General features: G+C 42.5%; 1 protein-coding gene across 2 annotated transcripts in view; it reads right to left on the bottom strand.

Annotated features, from left to right (window-relative positions):
• LOC120913732 (synaptotagmin-like protein 2) overlaps positions 1–16,607 on the bottom strand; it is a 118,370-nt gene that overhangs the window by 12,020 nt on the left and 89,743 nt on the right. For both annotated transcript variants that reach the window (XM_040323912.1, XM_040323913.1), the window contains exons 12-14: positions 13,821–13,923; positions 10,643–10,804; positions 2,012–2,090 (exon numbers count right to left, since the gene is read on the bottom strand). In XM_040323912.1, coding sequence (XP_040179846.1) covers positions 2,012–2,090; positions 10,643–10,804; positions 13,821–13,923 — 344 coding nt within the window. The remainder of the gene's footprint in view (positions 1–2,011; positions 2,091–10,642; positions 10,805–13,820; positions 13,924–16,607) is intronic.

Below are 16,607 nucleotides of genomic sequence, written 5' to 3'. Positions count from 1 at the left end.
ATGCAAGTAGAAGTTGTCTGTAAAGTTAGATTGAGTTAAAAACTCTAATGCCCCATACACACGATTAGAAATTCCGACAGCAAAAGTCCGATGTGAGCTTTTGAACGGAAATTCCGACTGTGTGTATAGTCCATCGGACCTTTGCTGTCGGAATTCCTGCCGAAAAATTATTGAGAGCTGGTTCTCAAATTTTCCAACGGATAAAATTCCTATCTAAAAATATGATCGTCTGTAGCAATTCTGACGCGCAAAAATCCGACGCATGCTCGCAAACAATTCGACGCATGCTCGGAAGCATTGAACTTCATTTTCTCGGCTCGTCGTAGTGTTGTACGTCACCGTGTTCTTGACGGTTGAAAGTTCAGTTCATTTTGTGTGACCATGTGTATGCAAACCAAGCTTGAGCAGAATTCCATTGGAAAAACCAACAATGCACTAGGCGGACTCCGTCTCAGCGGAGTCCGCCAGCTCAGCGGGAGAACTCTCTGCAGATCTCCACTGAGCCGGCGGATGACAAGTCCCTCTCTGCTCACTGAGCAGGGAGGGGCTTGTGCAGCACCACTGTCTCCTAAGGAGAGATCTGATGAAAACGGACAGCATGTCCATTTTCATCTGCTCTTACCCGATGCGCTATGGATGGATGGATGACATATCGCCATCAGTCTGGTTTTAGCGGATCAAGTCGAATGTCAGCAGACATGTCTCACCTGACATCCGATGCTCCAAAGAGAAGTATGGAGCGGCCGTTCAGGTCCACCGACAAATATGACAGGTGGACCTGAACGGTGGACCATGTGAAAGGGGCCTTAAGGAACCTATTTAGAAAATAAAAAACAAACCTTTACAACCCCTTTAATATATCCAAAATGAAAAAAAGAAAAAGTTGTGCCTATAGTTCTACTTTAATCTTTTAGATTGGGAATGTTTAACTAAACCTATGGGCCCTTTACCTTTATTGTTTCAGCTAATGGCCTTCCCCCAGGCTGGGGGAAGTTGAGGTGCCTGCTTTTTGATCCTTCCCTTCTCTGCCTCTTCCCCTTTTGGCTATCCCGTTCCTTGACTTCCTCCATGTGGCCCCTTACTGAGGTGCGGTCGAGTTTTCTAAGCTGTGGATTGCAGTGCTGGCTATAGCCATACTTTATTATACCAATGACACCTCTGGGTTCCTAAAGAAACCTAATAGTGAAACGTGTTAAGCATAACCACAATAAAACCTACGTATGAGATGGTTGTGTCGTATTAAATTAAATCACGTTTCTGTAACATGTGGAAGCTGATACGCAGAGGCAATGCTATATACTGTATCTTGATGTACATACATAATATCATGTTAACTGGTTGGTTTATTGTTTGTTATATATTTTAAACTTTCTGTACGGAATAATTATTTTATTTTTTTATAACATGGTTGTGCTATTCTTAAGGATTATGCATGTTAAAAATCCAAATGTTTGGTTCTTTTTAGGACTATCATCCCATTTTACGTATCAATATGCACTAGTATTGAGCGAAGATTTTCATTTGTGTTTTATTCATTTATTGGTTTAGAAGCACCAAGCCAAGTTTTTATTTGTCTTTGTTATTGCTCTTTATGACATGTGGTGTTAGTTGGGATTTATTCAATTAGAAGATTATAATAATTCAACAAATGATGAAATTGGATTGAACAAATTGGACATGCTTTCTTCTTTCAAACCCTTCAGACAGCAGATACGTGGATATGTGATTTCACACAAATGAGTCACAGTTCAATAAATGAACTTTTCAAAATCAGATGAACATGCAAACTGGTGCTGAAAATAGATGTAATTACATCCCACTTCCATAGGCACACTGTAAAACCAAGAAATTCACCTTACACTGTCTACTATATATTAGCATATTTAACAGCACGTCTGCAACGTTCAGAAAGATGGCAGCTTTCCCAGACCAAACCCACATCTCTCCAGGAAAGGAGGTGTGAGGCACATGTACATCTTGTTAAATTATTCCCGCATATCACATATCTCACCAAGACTTCCAGGAGGAATGTATTTAATTGACAAGTTCATCACTCCAAGATGGTCAACCCCATTCATTGCAGACAGACTCTGATGGGTAAAAAAGGAACATACAAATAAATAGTTCATCGTATAACACAGCATAATTGCTAGAAATGATTTATTATTGGTTTTACAAAGTGGTTAACAATGACAACGTCTGTATAAATAGATTCCGTATATAGCTTGTTACTAATTTAACTCTATTATGTTATTTATTAATAGTTTGTTTTTAAATGGCACAATTATTCTTGTCGGTTCTTGCTGTTTCACTAGCTTTACTCTAGAGGGCACCCTAGATCAATTGATAGATTTCCACTAGCTTAATTTCTGCGTTTTTATAGCAAATGCTTACAGAAGCACACTTGACATGTATAGCATACAGTGCATCTGGAAAGTATTCACAGCGCTTCGCTTTTTCCACATTTTGTTATGTTACAGCCTTATTCCAAAATGGATTAAATTCATTAAATAGGATGAACTTCCCCAATGGGGTTTTTAGGCAGCAAAATAATGAATATGAGTGAGGCCCCATACACACGACAGAGTTTCTCGGCAGAATTCACCGAGAAACTCGGTCAAAACCCGGATTCTGCCGAGAAACTCTGTCGTCTTGTACAGTTTTGGCTCGATGGAGCCGCCGAGGAGCTCGACGAGAAAATAGAGAACATGTTCTCTATTTTCTCGTTGTTCTATGGGAGAAGGCGGCCCGCCGAGCTCCTCGGCGGCTTCATCCCAAAACTCGACGAGGAACTCGACGTGCTTTGCACGTCGAGTTCCTCGGCCGTGTGTACGGGGCCTCATGGGATAAAGTTGTAAAAGGAAAAAAGTTTTTAAGAGGTGCTTTTTTGAATGTATGTATTCCACTACTTGTATGCAATACCAGAGCTCACTTTTGTAACTTTCGTATGCTTTATTAAACTTTTTTACTTTTTACAACTTTATCCCATGACTCATATTCATTATTTTGCTGCCTAAAAACCCCATTGGGGAAGTTCATCCTATTTTTTTATCCTTAGGGGTGAGCAGCTCTTTCCACATCCCATACGTGTCCCTTTCTCTGGATTAAATTAATTATTTTCCTCAAAATTCTACAAACAACCCCATAATGACAGCATGAAAGAAGTTTGTTTGAAATCTTTGCAAATTTATTAAAATAAATAAAAATAAATCACATGGACATAAGTATTCACAGTCTTGGCCATGACACTATATATATATATATATATATATATATATATATATATATATATATATATATATATATATATATATACACATATATATATTAGTGCTGTCAGTTAAACGCATTATTAACGGCGTTAACACAAACCCATGTTAACACCGTCAATTTTTTTATCGCGCGATTAACGTTCGGGGGTTATACCGGGATGATGCCTGCAGCCGCAGGCATCATCCCGGTACTGTTGTTTAGAGCGGGCGATCGGCTATCCAAACATAACAACCAATGCGGCTGAAAGCCGGTCGGTTGTTATGCCAGAGGAGCGGGAGGAGACATCCCCCCCCTCCCGCCGCCTTTCGCCGCTCTGACCGGGCCTCCCGTCCCACCGGGAGACCCGATCCTCCATCCGCCGCGTTCTGTGTTCAGGCGGAGACTGACACTGACACTAAGCCGTAAACGGCTTTGATTCAGTCTCCGCATTGAAACCACGGAAGCGGCGTCATGACGTCACTTCCGGGTTTCTCGGCTGCCAATGGCGCCGGATTTAAAAAAGTACACAGTATTCAGAATCGCTGTTTTCGGCGATCTGAATACTTTGAAGTGCAAAGGAGGGCTCGGAGGTCTTTTAGACCCCGATCCCTCCATAAAGAGTACCTGTCACCACCTATTGCTGTCACAAGGGATGTTTACATTCCTTGTGACAGCAATAAAAGTGATCAAAATGTAAAAAAATAAAAAAACACAATTTAATATTATAAAAAAAAAAAAAATAAATAAGAAAAAAAAAAAAAAAAATGTTTTAAAGGGTGAACCTCCTTAACCACTTGCCGTCGCCGCACCGTCAAAATACGTCCACAAGGTGGCTCTCCTAGGCGAGAGCACGTAATATGACGTCCTGCCTAAAAGCCGCCACTAGGGGCGCACGTCTCCCGTGCGTGTGCCCGGCGGGCGCGATCGCCGCCGGGCACATGCGATCGCTCGGTACAGAGCGGGGAACGGGAGCTGTGTGTGTAAACACACAGCTCTCGTTCCTGTCAGCAGGGGAAATGCTGATTTTCTGTTCATACAATGTATGAACCGAGGATCAGTGTTTCCCCTAGTGAGGCCACCCCCCCCCCCACAGTAAGAACACACCCAGGCATACTTAACCCCTTCCCCGCCCCCTAGTGTTAACCCCTTCACTGCCAGTGGCATTTTTATAGTAATCTAATGCATTTTTATAGCACTGATCGCTATAAAAATGCCAATGGTCCCAAAAATGTGTCAAAAATGTCCGAAGTGTCCGCCATAATGTCGCAATACCGAAAAAAAAAAATCGCTGATCGCCGCCATTACTAGTAAAAAAAAATATTAATAAAAATGCCATAAAAATACCCCCTATTTTGTAAACGCTATAACTTTTGCGCAAACCAATCAATAAACGCTTATTGCGATTTTTTTTTACGAAAAATATGTAGAAGAATACGTATCGGCCTAAACTGAGGAAAAAAAATGTTTTTTTATATATTTTTGGGGGATATTTATTACAGCAAAAAGTAAAAAATATTCATTTTTTTCAAAATTGTCGTTCTATTTTTGTTTATAGCGCAAAAAATAAAAAACGCAGAGGTGATCAAATACCACCAAAAGAAAGCTCTATTTGTGGGAAAAAAAGGACGCCAATTTTGTTTGGGAGCCACGTCGCACGACCGCGCAATTGTCTGTTAAAGCGACGCAGTCCCGAATCGCAAAAAGTACTCTGGTCTTTGGGCAGCAATATGGTCCGGGGGGTAAGTGGTTAATCGCGCGATTAATCGTGAGCTAACTATGACATTAATGCGATTAATCGCGATTAGAAATTTTAATCGCTTGACAGCACTAATATATATATATATTACACATACATACATACATACATATACACAGTGCCTTGAAAAAGTATTCATACCCACTTGAAATGTTCCACATTTTGTCATATTACAACCAAAAACTTAAATGTATTTTATTGGGATTTTATGTGATAGACCAACACAAAGTGGCACATAATTGTAGTAGAAGGAAAATGATAAATGGTTTTAATTTTTTTTTACAAATAAATATCTGAAAAGTGTGGTGTGCATTTGTATTCAGCCCCCTTTAGGACCTTTTCACACTGGGGTGGGGGCGGCAGTAAAGTACCACTATTTTTAGCGGTGCTTTACCATCAATTTCACGGTGCTATTCGGCCGCTAACGGGGTGGTTTTTCCCCCCTCTAACGGCCAAGAAAGGGTTAAAAACCACCACAAAGCGCTTCACCCGAGGCGCTTTGCCGGCGGTATAGCTGCGGTGCCCCATTGATTTCAATGGGCAGGAGCGATGGAGGAGCGGTATACACACCGCTCCAAAGATGCTGCTAGCAGGACTTTTGGAGCGGTCCTGCTAGCGCACCGCTCCAGTGTAAAAGGCCCCCAGCCCTCAGGGCTTTCACACTGGAGAGACAGCAGCGGCTGTTTCAGGTCACTTTGCAGGTGCTATTTTTAGCGTTATAGCGCCTGCAAAGCGACCCAGTGTGAAAGGGGTCTTACTCTGATGCCCCCAACTGAAATCTAGTGGAACCAATTGCCTTCAGAAGTCACCCAACCTGCTTGTAATTTATTCTAGTATAAATACAGCTGTTCTGTAAAACCCTTGTGCAACTTTCCTTTAGATTTACCAAAACCATATAATACGAGGTCAAACCTAAACACTTTCCATTTGTATGCAATCAGGCAGGCCCTTCTACTACATAGTTGAAGGTAAATCTAAAGAAAATTGAATAAGAAAATTGTATGGTGTATGGCCAGCTTAACACTGCAAATCACCCTGAACACCCCACCGTGAAACATGGTGGTGGCAGCATCATGTTGTGGCGATGTTTTTCTTCTGCAGGGACAGGGAAGCTGGTCAGAGTTGATGGGAAGATGAATGGAGCCAAATACAGGACAGGAGTCTGCAAAAGACTTGAGACCGGGACAGAGGTTCACCTTCCAGCAGGACAACAACCCTAAACATACAGCCAGAGCTACAATGGAATGGTTTAGATCAAAGCATATTCATGTGTTAGAATGGCCCAGTCAATTTCCAGACCTAAATCCAATTGAGAATCTGTGGCAAAATTGCTGTTCACAGACGCTCTCCATCCAATCTGACAGTCTAAACTATTTTACAAAGAAGGATGGGCAAAAAACGTCAATCCAGATGTGCAAAGCTGGTAGAGACATCCCCAAAGAGACTTGCAGCTGTAAATGCAGCGAAAGGGGGTTCTACAAAGTATTAACTCAGGGGGCTGAATACAAATGCACGCCACACTTTTCACACACTTAAAATTAAACCCTTTTATCATTTTCCCTCCACTTCACAATTATGTGCCACTTTTTGTTGGTCTATTTCCATAAAATCCCAATAAAATACATTTACGTTTTTGGTTGTAACATGACAAAATGTGGAAAATTTCAAGGGGTACGAATACTTTTTAAAAAGGCACTGTATCCCAATAGACTAAAAGCTGCAATTAAAGCAACTTTTTTTTCTGACATGTTGGTGTTATATCTTTCACTTAGATGTTATAAGTTGCACTAGTAAATACAGCTGGATAAAACAAAAATGGTGTCGGTCTTAATTTCAGGCTGAAAAGCAACAAAATGCTGCTTTGCATCCTGAAAATACTTTAAAAAGGGTTATTGTTTTCTACACCCACTGTACATACAGACAGACAATGCTGAATCTTGGCCCAGGCCAGCACTTTGCAGGGGGGCAGCACGAAAAGAGTCCCTGCCGAATTGTGCTTCACTTTTAGTGCAGCGCGAGTCTTATGAGGTGGACTGGGCTACAAGACAAATCGGTCTGGTGCCCCCATAAAGTAAGGGATGATTATAGCCCCTGTTATTTTATTTTTTTGCCATCCGTTCATTTCCCTTAATTTCCTGCCCCAAAGCCAAACAGGAAGTAAGAGGAACCCCCCCCCCCCCGCAAGGCCCTCAGAACTAGTGTCCCCACTAGAAAATTTCAGGGCAGGTCTTAAACAAGAAGGGGTGTGACCTTGACAGGAAGGGGTGGATCATATTTAAATTAGGGGTTGCATGAGTTTAGTCAGGCCTAGGGCAGCACAAAACCTAAATACACCATTGCAGATAGACAGACTATGTTCACATACACACACTATACACATACACACATACCTTTTTTTGTTGCTTTAATTTAAGTTAAATTAAGTTTTGTAAAGTTCCCCTACACTTCTGGCATTCTGAGATGAATGCAGATGGGAATGCAGACAAAAGTATTCAGCAAGACTCATTGCATAACTTATAAATAAACTTAGTAATAGTGCACAGGAATTGTACGCAGCCGTTTGCAGAGCTTCATTTTAACAGCCATTTGGAACACTTAACAGGTATTCACTGCACATGTGTTTACACAGCGGAACCCAATATTCTCTGGCAAACTACTATATGCCTAATGCATTCAACATTTCTACTAGTTAGATGATTTTAATACAGTCCCATAGACGTTTTACCTAAACTTGAACGGACAGGTCAGTAGAAGCCTTAAAAAAAATTGCTTGATGCAGGGGAAAGCTCCCCTACAGGTGCAGAAGGCAAAAATCTCACAGAGATTATAATCCTTCCCCAATCTATCTGAAATTACATAAAGATTTGGCATCGTACCGGTCTTTCAGAAGAGGTGGGTCTTTCGTTTTTTCCTAAATGCCCAATGTTTTCCTCTAAGCGGATGGTGATGGGTAGAGCATTCCAGAGCCGTGGTCCTTGGACCGAGAATCTTCGTTCTCCCTTGGATTTGTAGCGGGATTTAGGAATTTGAAGAAGGTTTTGGTTGGTTGACCGGAGCACGCGCTTGGTGACGTACGGTTTTATTTTCTCGCTTAAGTATTGGGGAGCCTTCCCCTGTATACATTTGTGGGCGAGGCAGAACGTCTTGAATGTCACCCTGTCCTGTACGGACAGCCAGTGGAGGGACCTCAAGACTGGGGAGACGGATTCCCACGGCTTTTTACCTGTTACCAGTCTGGCTGCCGTGTTCTGAACGACTTGTAGACGTGCCATCTGATATTTCGGTAGTCCTAAATAGAGGGAGTTTGCGTAGTCGAGTAGTGAGTTGATGATTGTTCCAACCACTACCGCTGTGTCCTCTTTCGGGATGAAGTGGATGAGTCTACGTAGCATGCGGAGTAGATGATGAGAACCGCTGACGACTGATCCTATTTTTGCATCCATCGTCATGTCTGAGTCGAAGATGACTCCGAGACTTTTGATTTTTTTGCTTGGTGCGATGGTTTGTCCGAGGATGGTGGGTGGTGTCCATGTGGTCCTAGAAATGGATTTCTTATTTGCGTGAAGGATGAGTAGTTCAGTTTTGGATCCGTTGAGTTTGAGGGAGCTTTCGGTCATCCAATTGTCGATCAGTGTGAGGCACTTTCCAAGTTCATGAAATTGTTCTTTTTTGTTGGTGATTCGAAGGTAAAGCTGCGTGTCGTCTGCATAGGAGTGGTAGCGCAGGTCCTGTTTACTCATGATTTTAAGGTAAACAAACTTCCACTGTTTGTGTGTTCCCCCCTCTCTAAACACTTACCTGACACCGCTCTCAATCCAGTGCTCTTCCCTCCAGCAGCCCCGCTCTGCTTTCTCTTCCTGCATTCATGGGCTTGGCTGAGAGCAATGGGGGGCATTGGCTCCTGCTGCTCTCAGTCAAATCTAGAGAGGTAGGATGTGGGGACGTGGCCGAGCCATGCTGTGTGCATCTTTGGACACACACAGCCTGGCTTGGGATCGAGCCGACACATCTGACCCACATCAAGAGGTTTTCTATGGGAGCGGAGGAAGAAGAGAAGGAGCAAAATTGTTGGCTGACGATCCCAGAGCAGGTTAAGTATAACATATTTGTTATTTTAATTGATAAAAACTTTGGGCCAGATTCAGGTACCTGCGCCGCGGCGTAACGTATCCCGTTTACGTTACACCACCGCAAGTTTTCAGCGTAAGTGCCTGATTCACAAAGCACTTACCTGTAAACTTGCGGCGGTGTATCGTAAAGACGTCCGGCACAAGCCCGCCTAATTCAAATGGGGCGTGTACCATTTAAATTAGGCGCACTCCCGCGCCGAACGTTCTGCGCATGCTCCGTTCGCAATTTTCCCGACGTGCTTTGCGCGAAATTACGGCGCCCCGACGTCTTTGTGAATGGCGACGTGCGTAACGTACTTACGCCGAAAAAAAAAAAATTAAATTCGAAGCGGGAACGACAGCCATACTTTAACATGGCTGGTGTAAAGTTAAGCAATGAAAAAGATTGCTTAACTTTGCGACGGGAAAAAACGACGTTACGCACGCGAGTAGGTTCGTGGATCGCCGTAAATGCTAATTTGCATACCCGGCGCTGGAAAACGATGCAAACTCCACCCAGCGGCGGCCGAAGTATTGCAGCCTAAGATCCGAAGGCGTACGAAGCCGTAAGCCTGTCGGATCTTAGCCAAAAGCCGTCGTATCTTGTTTGTGAATCACAAATTAAGATACGACGCGGCAAATTTGAAAATACGCCAGAGTATCAGTAGATACTCCAGCGTATTTGTTCTGTGAATCTGGCCCTTTGACTTCACAATTAATTTTAAGCTATGTAGGCACCATGCGAAAACAGCCATAACAGTTTACCTGTGAATATAAATGTCTGCATGCTTCTCTCATTCAGTAAAATAATTCTTCTCACATGACAATTCTTTTACAGACTATACAGTAAAACCTTGTTTGCAAGCATAATTTGTTCCAGAAACATGCTTGTAATCCAAAACACTTTTATACCCTGTAAAAAAAAATGCTTTGATATACAAGAGAAGAGAGGCACCTCTAAGTGTAGCAATAAGTTGCTAAATGTTGTACCTTCATTAAATGTAACCCATATTACTACACTCAGAGGCTCCTCTTCTTTTTTTATACTGTAGTTGTGACATGACGCTACTCTTATATCAAGACATCGCTTGTATATCAAGGCAAAATGTATTAAAACATTTTGCTTGTCTTGCAAAACGCTCTCAAACCAAGTTACTCTGAAACCAATTTCATATTTCATATCTCAGCAGCCTGTTGGCAGTAGCATGCTATCCACTTTATATGTAGTCCACCAATAAGGTGTCAGCAGAGACAGAATGGCAGAGAATCTCAAAACTGCCCTTAACTGTCCCTATTTTGGTTGAAAGTGCCTAGAAAGGCCAGTCAGGAATAATAGAAAAAGCCAACACAATTTGTAAGTAGTGTGCTTTTTTTTATACTTTTGCATTCGCCACTGGCCTAGGAATTCCTTACAGCAAATAAAGTGAACATCACCAACTGATCTTGCTTCCATTATATATGCTTTGAGGTTCCATGAAATCTGTGTTTATGCAACTTAACTGTGAAGTATACTAGATCTACATACCCTTGGTTTTAAGATGTACCAGTTGGGCTTTGTGTTACTCCAATCCCAGCTGGTGAGGTCAATCTCCAGTTCTCCCAGGAAGCTGTTCCTGCCAAGTGGGTCATTGTGCCACACAGACAGATTCAATTTCTGGATCAGTAAAACCATTTTTTCAATTTTGTACTGGAATATAAATGCAAGCATTAATGAGTCTGTTAACAGGAATTAAAGAATATATATTTGTGGGATAAAATTATGATTTAAAAGCCAAGTACATCATTTTGTAATTCATAAAAGATGAAACTGTGCCAGTCTGACTATATCTCCCACTTATGAATGCAGTGAATTACAATGCTACAATACACACCGATAGAGCTTGTACCTGTATTTAGGGTGCAACAGGTTTCATGTTCCAGCTCCTTCCCCCTCTCTCCTTCCCCTGACAGCAGGCATGGGATCCTCACCCCACAGCCACTGTAACATTTAAAATCATGCAGGGCTCCAGCCACACAGTTGTGCCATTCATTCACAGGGATGTGTGAAAGAGTAAACCACACGCTCAATTTGCCACAACCGCAGACAGACTTGTAGTTCTCAATGGACTACAAACAGGCTGATCAGCGTGCGTGTAGTCCATTCACTGCTCCTCCAAATCTCTATGGCCCTGTACACACGATCAGTCCAAACTGATGAGAACGGACTAAAGTTCAGTTTCATCGGTTAACCGATGAAGCTGACTGATGGTCTGATGTGCCTACACACCATCAGTTCAAAAACCAATCGAGTCCAACACGGTGATGTAAAACACAACGACGTCCTGAGAAAAATTAAGTTCAATGCTTCCAAGCATGCGTCGTCTTGATTCTGAGTATGCCCGGGTTTGGAACCGATGCTTTTGTGTACTAACCATCGGTTTTGACCGATCAGTTAGGCGTCCATCGGTTCAATTTTAAAGCAAGTTCTAAATTTTGCGACCGAAGGATAACGGACCGACGGGGCCCACACACGGTCGGTTTGGATCGATGAAACTAAACTTCAGTCCGTTTTCATAGGTTTTGTCCGATCGTGTGTACAGGGCCTAACAGAAAGCCCATACAGATGTACAGGCAGAAAGCTAGAGGAAGAGTGTGCAGGAGCCTGACATTGCACCCGCTATCCAACGCTTTGCAGGCTGTAGGAATAAATAATGAATTTTTACCTGCAAAAATATGTGCATTTGTTATTTTTTCCTAAAGGTGAATTTAGCCCTTAAATATATGTTTTATAGCTACAGCTGGATAGTGTTTTCTATGGTCCCATTTTTACACGTTCATTGCAGGAGAACTCCAGGCAGCCAAACACAATAAAATAAATGTATAATTATAAAAAGTATTAACCTATGTTTGCTTTTATTTTTTTGGAATGGATAAACCGTTTGGATTAAAAAGTGCTAATTACATCTTTACAGTATGTAGCAAATAACTAGCCTTTAAACACACTGTGGTATATTTAACCATCAGTTCCATCCTTACCCAACTAGGTAACCAGCAGAAAATTCCAGGTCAGATTCTTTTGCAGGTCACAATAAAAATATAACATTTCAATTATCTTCAAATGTAAGAACTTCCACAGGAGTGTCTGAGGTATAGTGGGGAGGAAAAAACGGAGGGACTGACAAATAAATGGAAGGCTTTCAAAAGGACATGGAGATACGTCAAGGTAATAAGCGAGTAGATGTGGAGGAAACAGTTGAAACGGAATGATAAAGATCAAAGCGAGAGCTAGGCTATGGCTCTATGGGTGGGGAATAGAAGGGTACAGGGTGGGGGCAGGGGGATTGTAATTTTAACTGTATTAATGCTAAATTTAAAGCCGTTTTTTTAAGGAACATTTTTGTATGTTGGCATTTTGATAAAATAAAAATAAACGAATAATAATAATATATTTTTTTTTTAAATAGAATGTATGGAGGACATTTAAAAAGTGAAGCCATTTAGACAGCGGTAGCATGAAAGTCTAAATCCCACAAGGTACAACAATCAAGAAGTTTACTAAAGTTAACAGTAATATGTAGCTATACCAGTGTTGCCAACCTACCAGACTGAAATTTTATGACACGACACCCAAAATTTACTAGCACAGCCAAGTTTTTTCTGCCCTTTTCAAAAGTTACAAAATACAGTTTTACAAGCAAATTTCATTATTTAGGCTACAAAAAAAAGTACAATATGGAATTCACAATATCATTTAGGGCCCTTTCACACGGGCGGACGAACGGACCGTTTATTACAAGTCCGTTTACGGACTTGTAATGTATCCCTATGGGATTGCAGACGTTAGCGGATGATGCATCCGCTAACGTCCGTAACGATCCGCGTCCGCAAAGTTCCGCTTTCTCAGACGGAAGAAAACCCTATTTTTCTTCCGTCTGGCGGGACGGATCGGATGAATACGGACACGCGGTCCGTATTCATCCGATTCCCCATAGGGGAGAGCAGAGCAAAGACAGGGCGGTCTCTGCACAGTGTGCGGGGACCGCCCTGTCCGCCGACAGCTCAGCTGGGATTAACGGAGGAATCCCCGCTGAGCCAAACGGGCTAACGGAGCAGATCAATACGGATCCGCTCCGTGTGAAAGAGCCCTTAAGGTAGATATTATGGCAAAAAACATATTTCTTATTTTCTTTTTGATATAGTAAGTTGCTCCGGGTCAGGAGGGCAAGAAATTACAATGTACAGGCACACACACGAGATTAAACTTTCACAGTAACACTGACGGCATTATGCACCAGCACAGATGACACCTCACTGACACACCACGTCCCCTCCCGAGTCACAGTGACAGTCTCTATCCACTCTAGGTGGTCCCTTCCATCCACTCAAGTCCAAAGAGCACTGACAGTCCCGCAGACCCACACACAAGGCTCTGGCTGCTCCACTCAACTCCCTTGCACCATGTCATCACACGACATGCTCAGGCTCAACCTCTGCCAGACCCGCCCCCCACCGGCGTCTCAATACACTGTGGCTGGCAATGGGATGATCTCAGCCATATTTATTTACTGGCAATCTTTTCCTGTCACTAGCACTTACTGGCAGGACAAAAGTGACGATTTTTTTTGGGGCTGCCAGTAAAAATACTGACGGTTGGCAACACTGAGCTATACTCCCTTCTGCCCAAAAACAGGAGCAAAAGCATTATATACAATGTATAGTCCTACCCTTAATACTTCATTGTAAATTGGGTTGGTGGTCCTCCTTTTCACTGAGGTTTTCCGCTTTCCCATTCTTGCTTTGTCTGGGAGAAGGTAGGTCTTGACATAGCTATAAAATATTTAATGTGTTTCAATTAGTATAAAATTATTGCCATTACTAAAAAAACATTTGTATTTAAAAAAGAAAAAGAAAAAAAGAAAAAGGGAAACAAAAAAGGAGAGCGTGCTAGAAAGGGGAGAGAGAGTTGCACTTAACATGAAAAATACATTGGATGCCAGGTCTGGATTTTTTCAGGTACTCTACAACCCTGACTAGATACAGTGTGTGCAAGCATTAAATTCTGTGAAAAAGATTAAGGTGGCATTTTATATTTCTGCACACCACATCACCTGGTTGACAAGAGATGTTAGTGGGCAGAATCCAAAGCCACTATTGGACTGCATTACAGCTTTGTAATCGGCCTACTGCCATCAATTCAGTGTGACCTGCATGGTTGGTTGCTAGGATGGGAACAGCCTTCATCATAGCAACCACTGAAATAATTGTAAAACATATTCAAATATATTAATAAAGTAATGAGCACACAACAGTGCAATTATGCAATTATTTTAGTAAATATAAACTGCTAAGTTTTCATCATCAGCAGTTTGAGGAGTCTTCATTCAACTCTGATTGTCCTATAAAACTGCAGGACCCCTGGACCCTCAGTTTGGACAGTGCCGATTGGCCCTGTGTTGATAACACCCCCCCCCCCCCCCAGAAAAAAAACTCTGGCAATACACACCAAGCCCCAAAGGCTCTGTACTATCCACAGATAGAGTGGGTACTGTGAAAGAAGAGGAGGATCAGAGAAGACAGGATCAAACAGCCTTTTTACAAAATGCAGAGGCTTAACCCCTTAGGTTCCACAGTGAGTATAAGGCTTCATGTACATTGCTGCTGGTAAACAGACGTTTAGGAGCAGTTGGGCATTTCAGCTGCCCCTGAACTCTCCTCTATGTTACATGTACACAGGGTCGTTTATAGACATTTCTAGGCAGTTGAGTTTAGAAGCATTTTTTGGGAAAGCAAAAAAATGCGTTCAGGACGGATGTTTAGAAACGCCAAATGCCTTTAACAGCGTGTAAACGATGTAACTCGCATTTAGCCACGTTTCATTTACAGGCGTTTTTAATAGAAATACACTTTTGACTATATGAAAAAAAAAGCCTCTAAACGCAAAAAACGCGCCAAAACTCAGCATGTAAACGCGGCAAAACGAATGTTTTTAAATGTCGGTTACGATCTGTCAAGGAAATCATTCAGGAGAGGTTTTAAAACGTCCCGTGTACATTAAGCCTAACAAGCATGCTTTACTACATACAGACCGAGTTTACTGAGAGCATCAACACATGTAAGAACCAATGTTAGGCAGAAGGGGGATAGACCTTCCTGCTCAAAGTCAGTATTTGCAGTTTTAAGCACATCTTTTTTGGGGTGTACCAGGGATCTAGAGAAAACATTAAGTACTTGCAGCCACGCGGAGTAGCCTGCTTCACATGCCCGAGGCTATAAGGATTTTGCTCTTGCTTCTGTTAAGGTGGAGAGCATCATTCTTAAGGTAATACAAATGTCAGTCTAAAAAGGGCACAAGTATGACGTCACTTTTGTGCACATAGTGATACTATATGCAACAGCTTTTTATTTATTCTGCATTTCTTCAGTGGTCCTAAAAAAATACATGTAGTTGTATGTTCCTTTTAAATATCATTGGCAAAGTTTCCATTCATAGACTTTTATAATTAACACAGTGCTGCCGTTTAGCAGCTTGGGTGCTATTTATTATATCGAAGTATCACTTGGACGTTCCATGTACATGCTAATTGCAGAAGAGGAGTGTTAGAACAGCTCAAACACATCTCACAATCCTCAGTTAAACGCAGCAGGGTAGAATAAGTTCACCATTTGCATCTTTGCTGCCCCCTCAAAATAACGCAACACACAGTCATTAATGTCCGCTGGCAACAAAAGTGAGTACACCCCTAAGGCCTTGTACTCACGGCCAGACATGTCCGATGAAAACGGTCTGCAGACCGTTTCCATCGGACATGTCTGCCCGGGGACTTCTGTTCGATGGCCGTACACACCATCGAACAGAGGTCCGCGCGTAAACAATACGCGGGGCGTGTCCGCGGTGTCGCCGCGTCGATGACGCGGTGTCGCCGCGACAATGACGCGGCGACGTGGGCGGCCTGCCTTTAAAAGGCTTCCACGCATGCGTCGAAATCATTCGACGCATGCGAGGGATGGCGGGCGGCAGGACATGTACGGTAGGTCTGTACAGACGACCGTACATGTCCGGGCGGACAGGTTTCCAGCGGACTGTTTTAAAGCAAGTCCAGGAAACAGTTGTCCGCTGGAAACCTGTCCGATCCGCCCGAAAATGGTCCGCTCGGGCCTACACACGGCCAAACATGTCTGCTGAAACTGGTCCACGGACCAGTTTCAGCAGACATGTTTGGTCGTGAGTACGGGGCCTCAGTGAAAATGTCCAAATTGGGCCCAAAGTGGCCACCATTATTTTCCAGCACTGTCTTAACCCTTTTGGGCATGGAGTTTATCAGAGCTTCACAGGTTGCCACTGGAGTCCTCTTCCACTCCTCCATGACGACATCACAGAGCTGGTGGATGACCTTGCACTATGCACACACCACAACTTGAAAAAGTATTCACACCCCTTGAAATTTTCCATAATGTTACAACTAAAAATGTAAATTTATTTTATTGGGATTTTATGTGGTAGATCAACACAA

Source organism: Rana temporaria, chromosome 9 (genome assembly GCF_905171775.1).
Source record: "Rana temporaria chromosome 9, aRanTem1.1, whole genome shotgun sequence".
Classification (NCBI taxonomy): Eukaryota; Metazoa; Chordata; class Amphibia; order Anura; family Ranidae; genus Rana; species Rana temporaria.
This window is presented reverse-complemented; position numbering and strand designations above follow the sequence as displayed.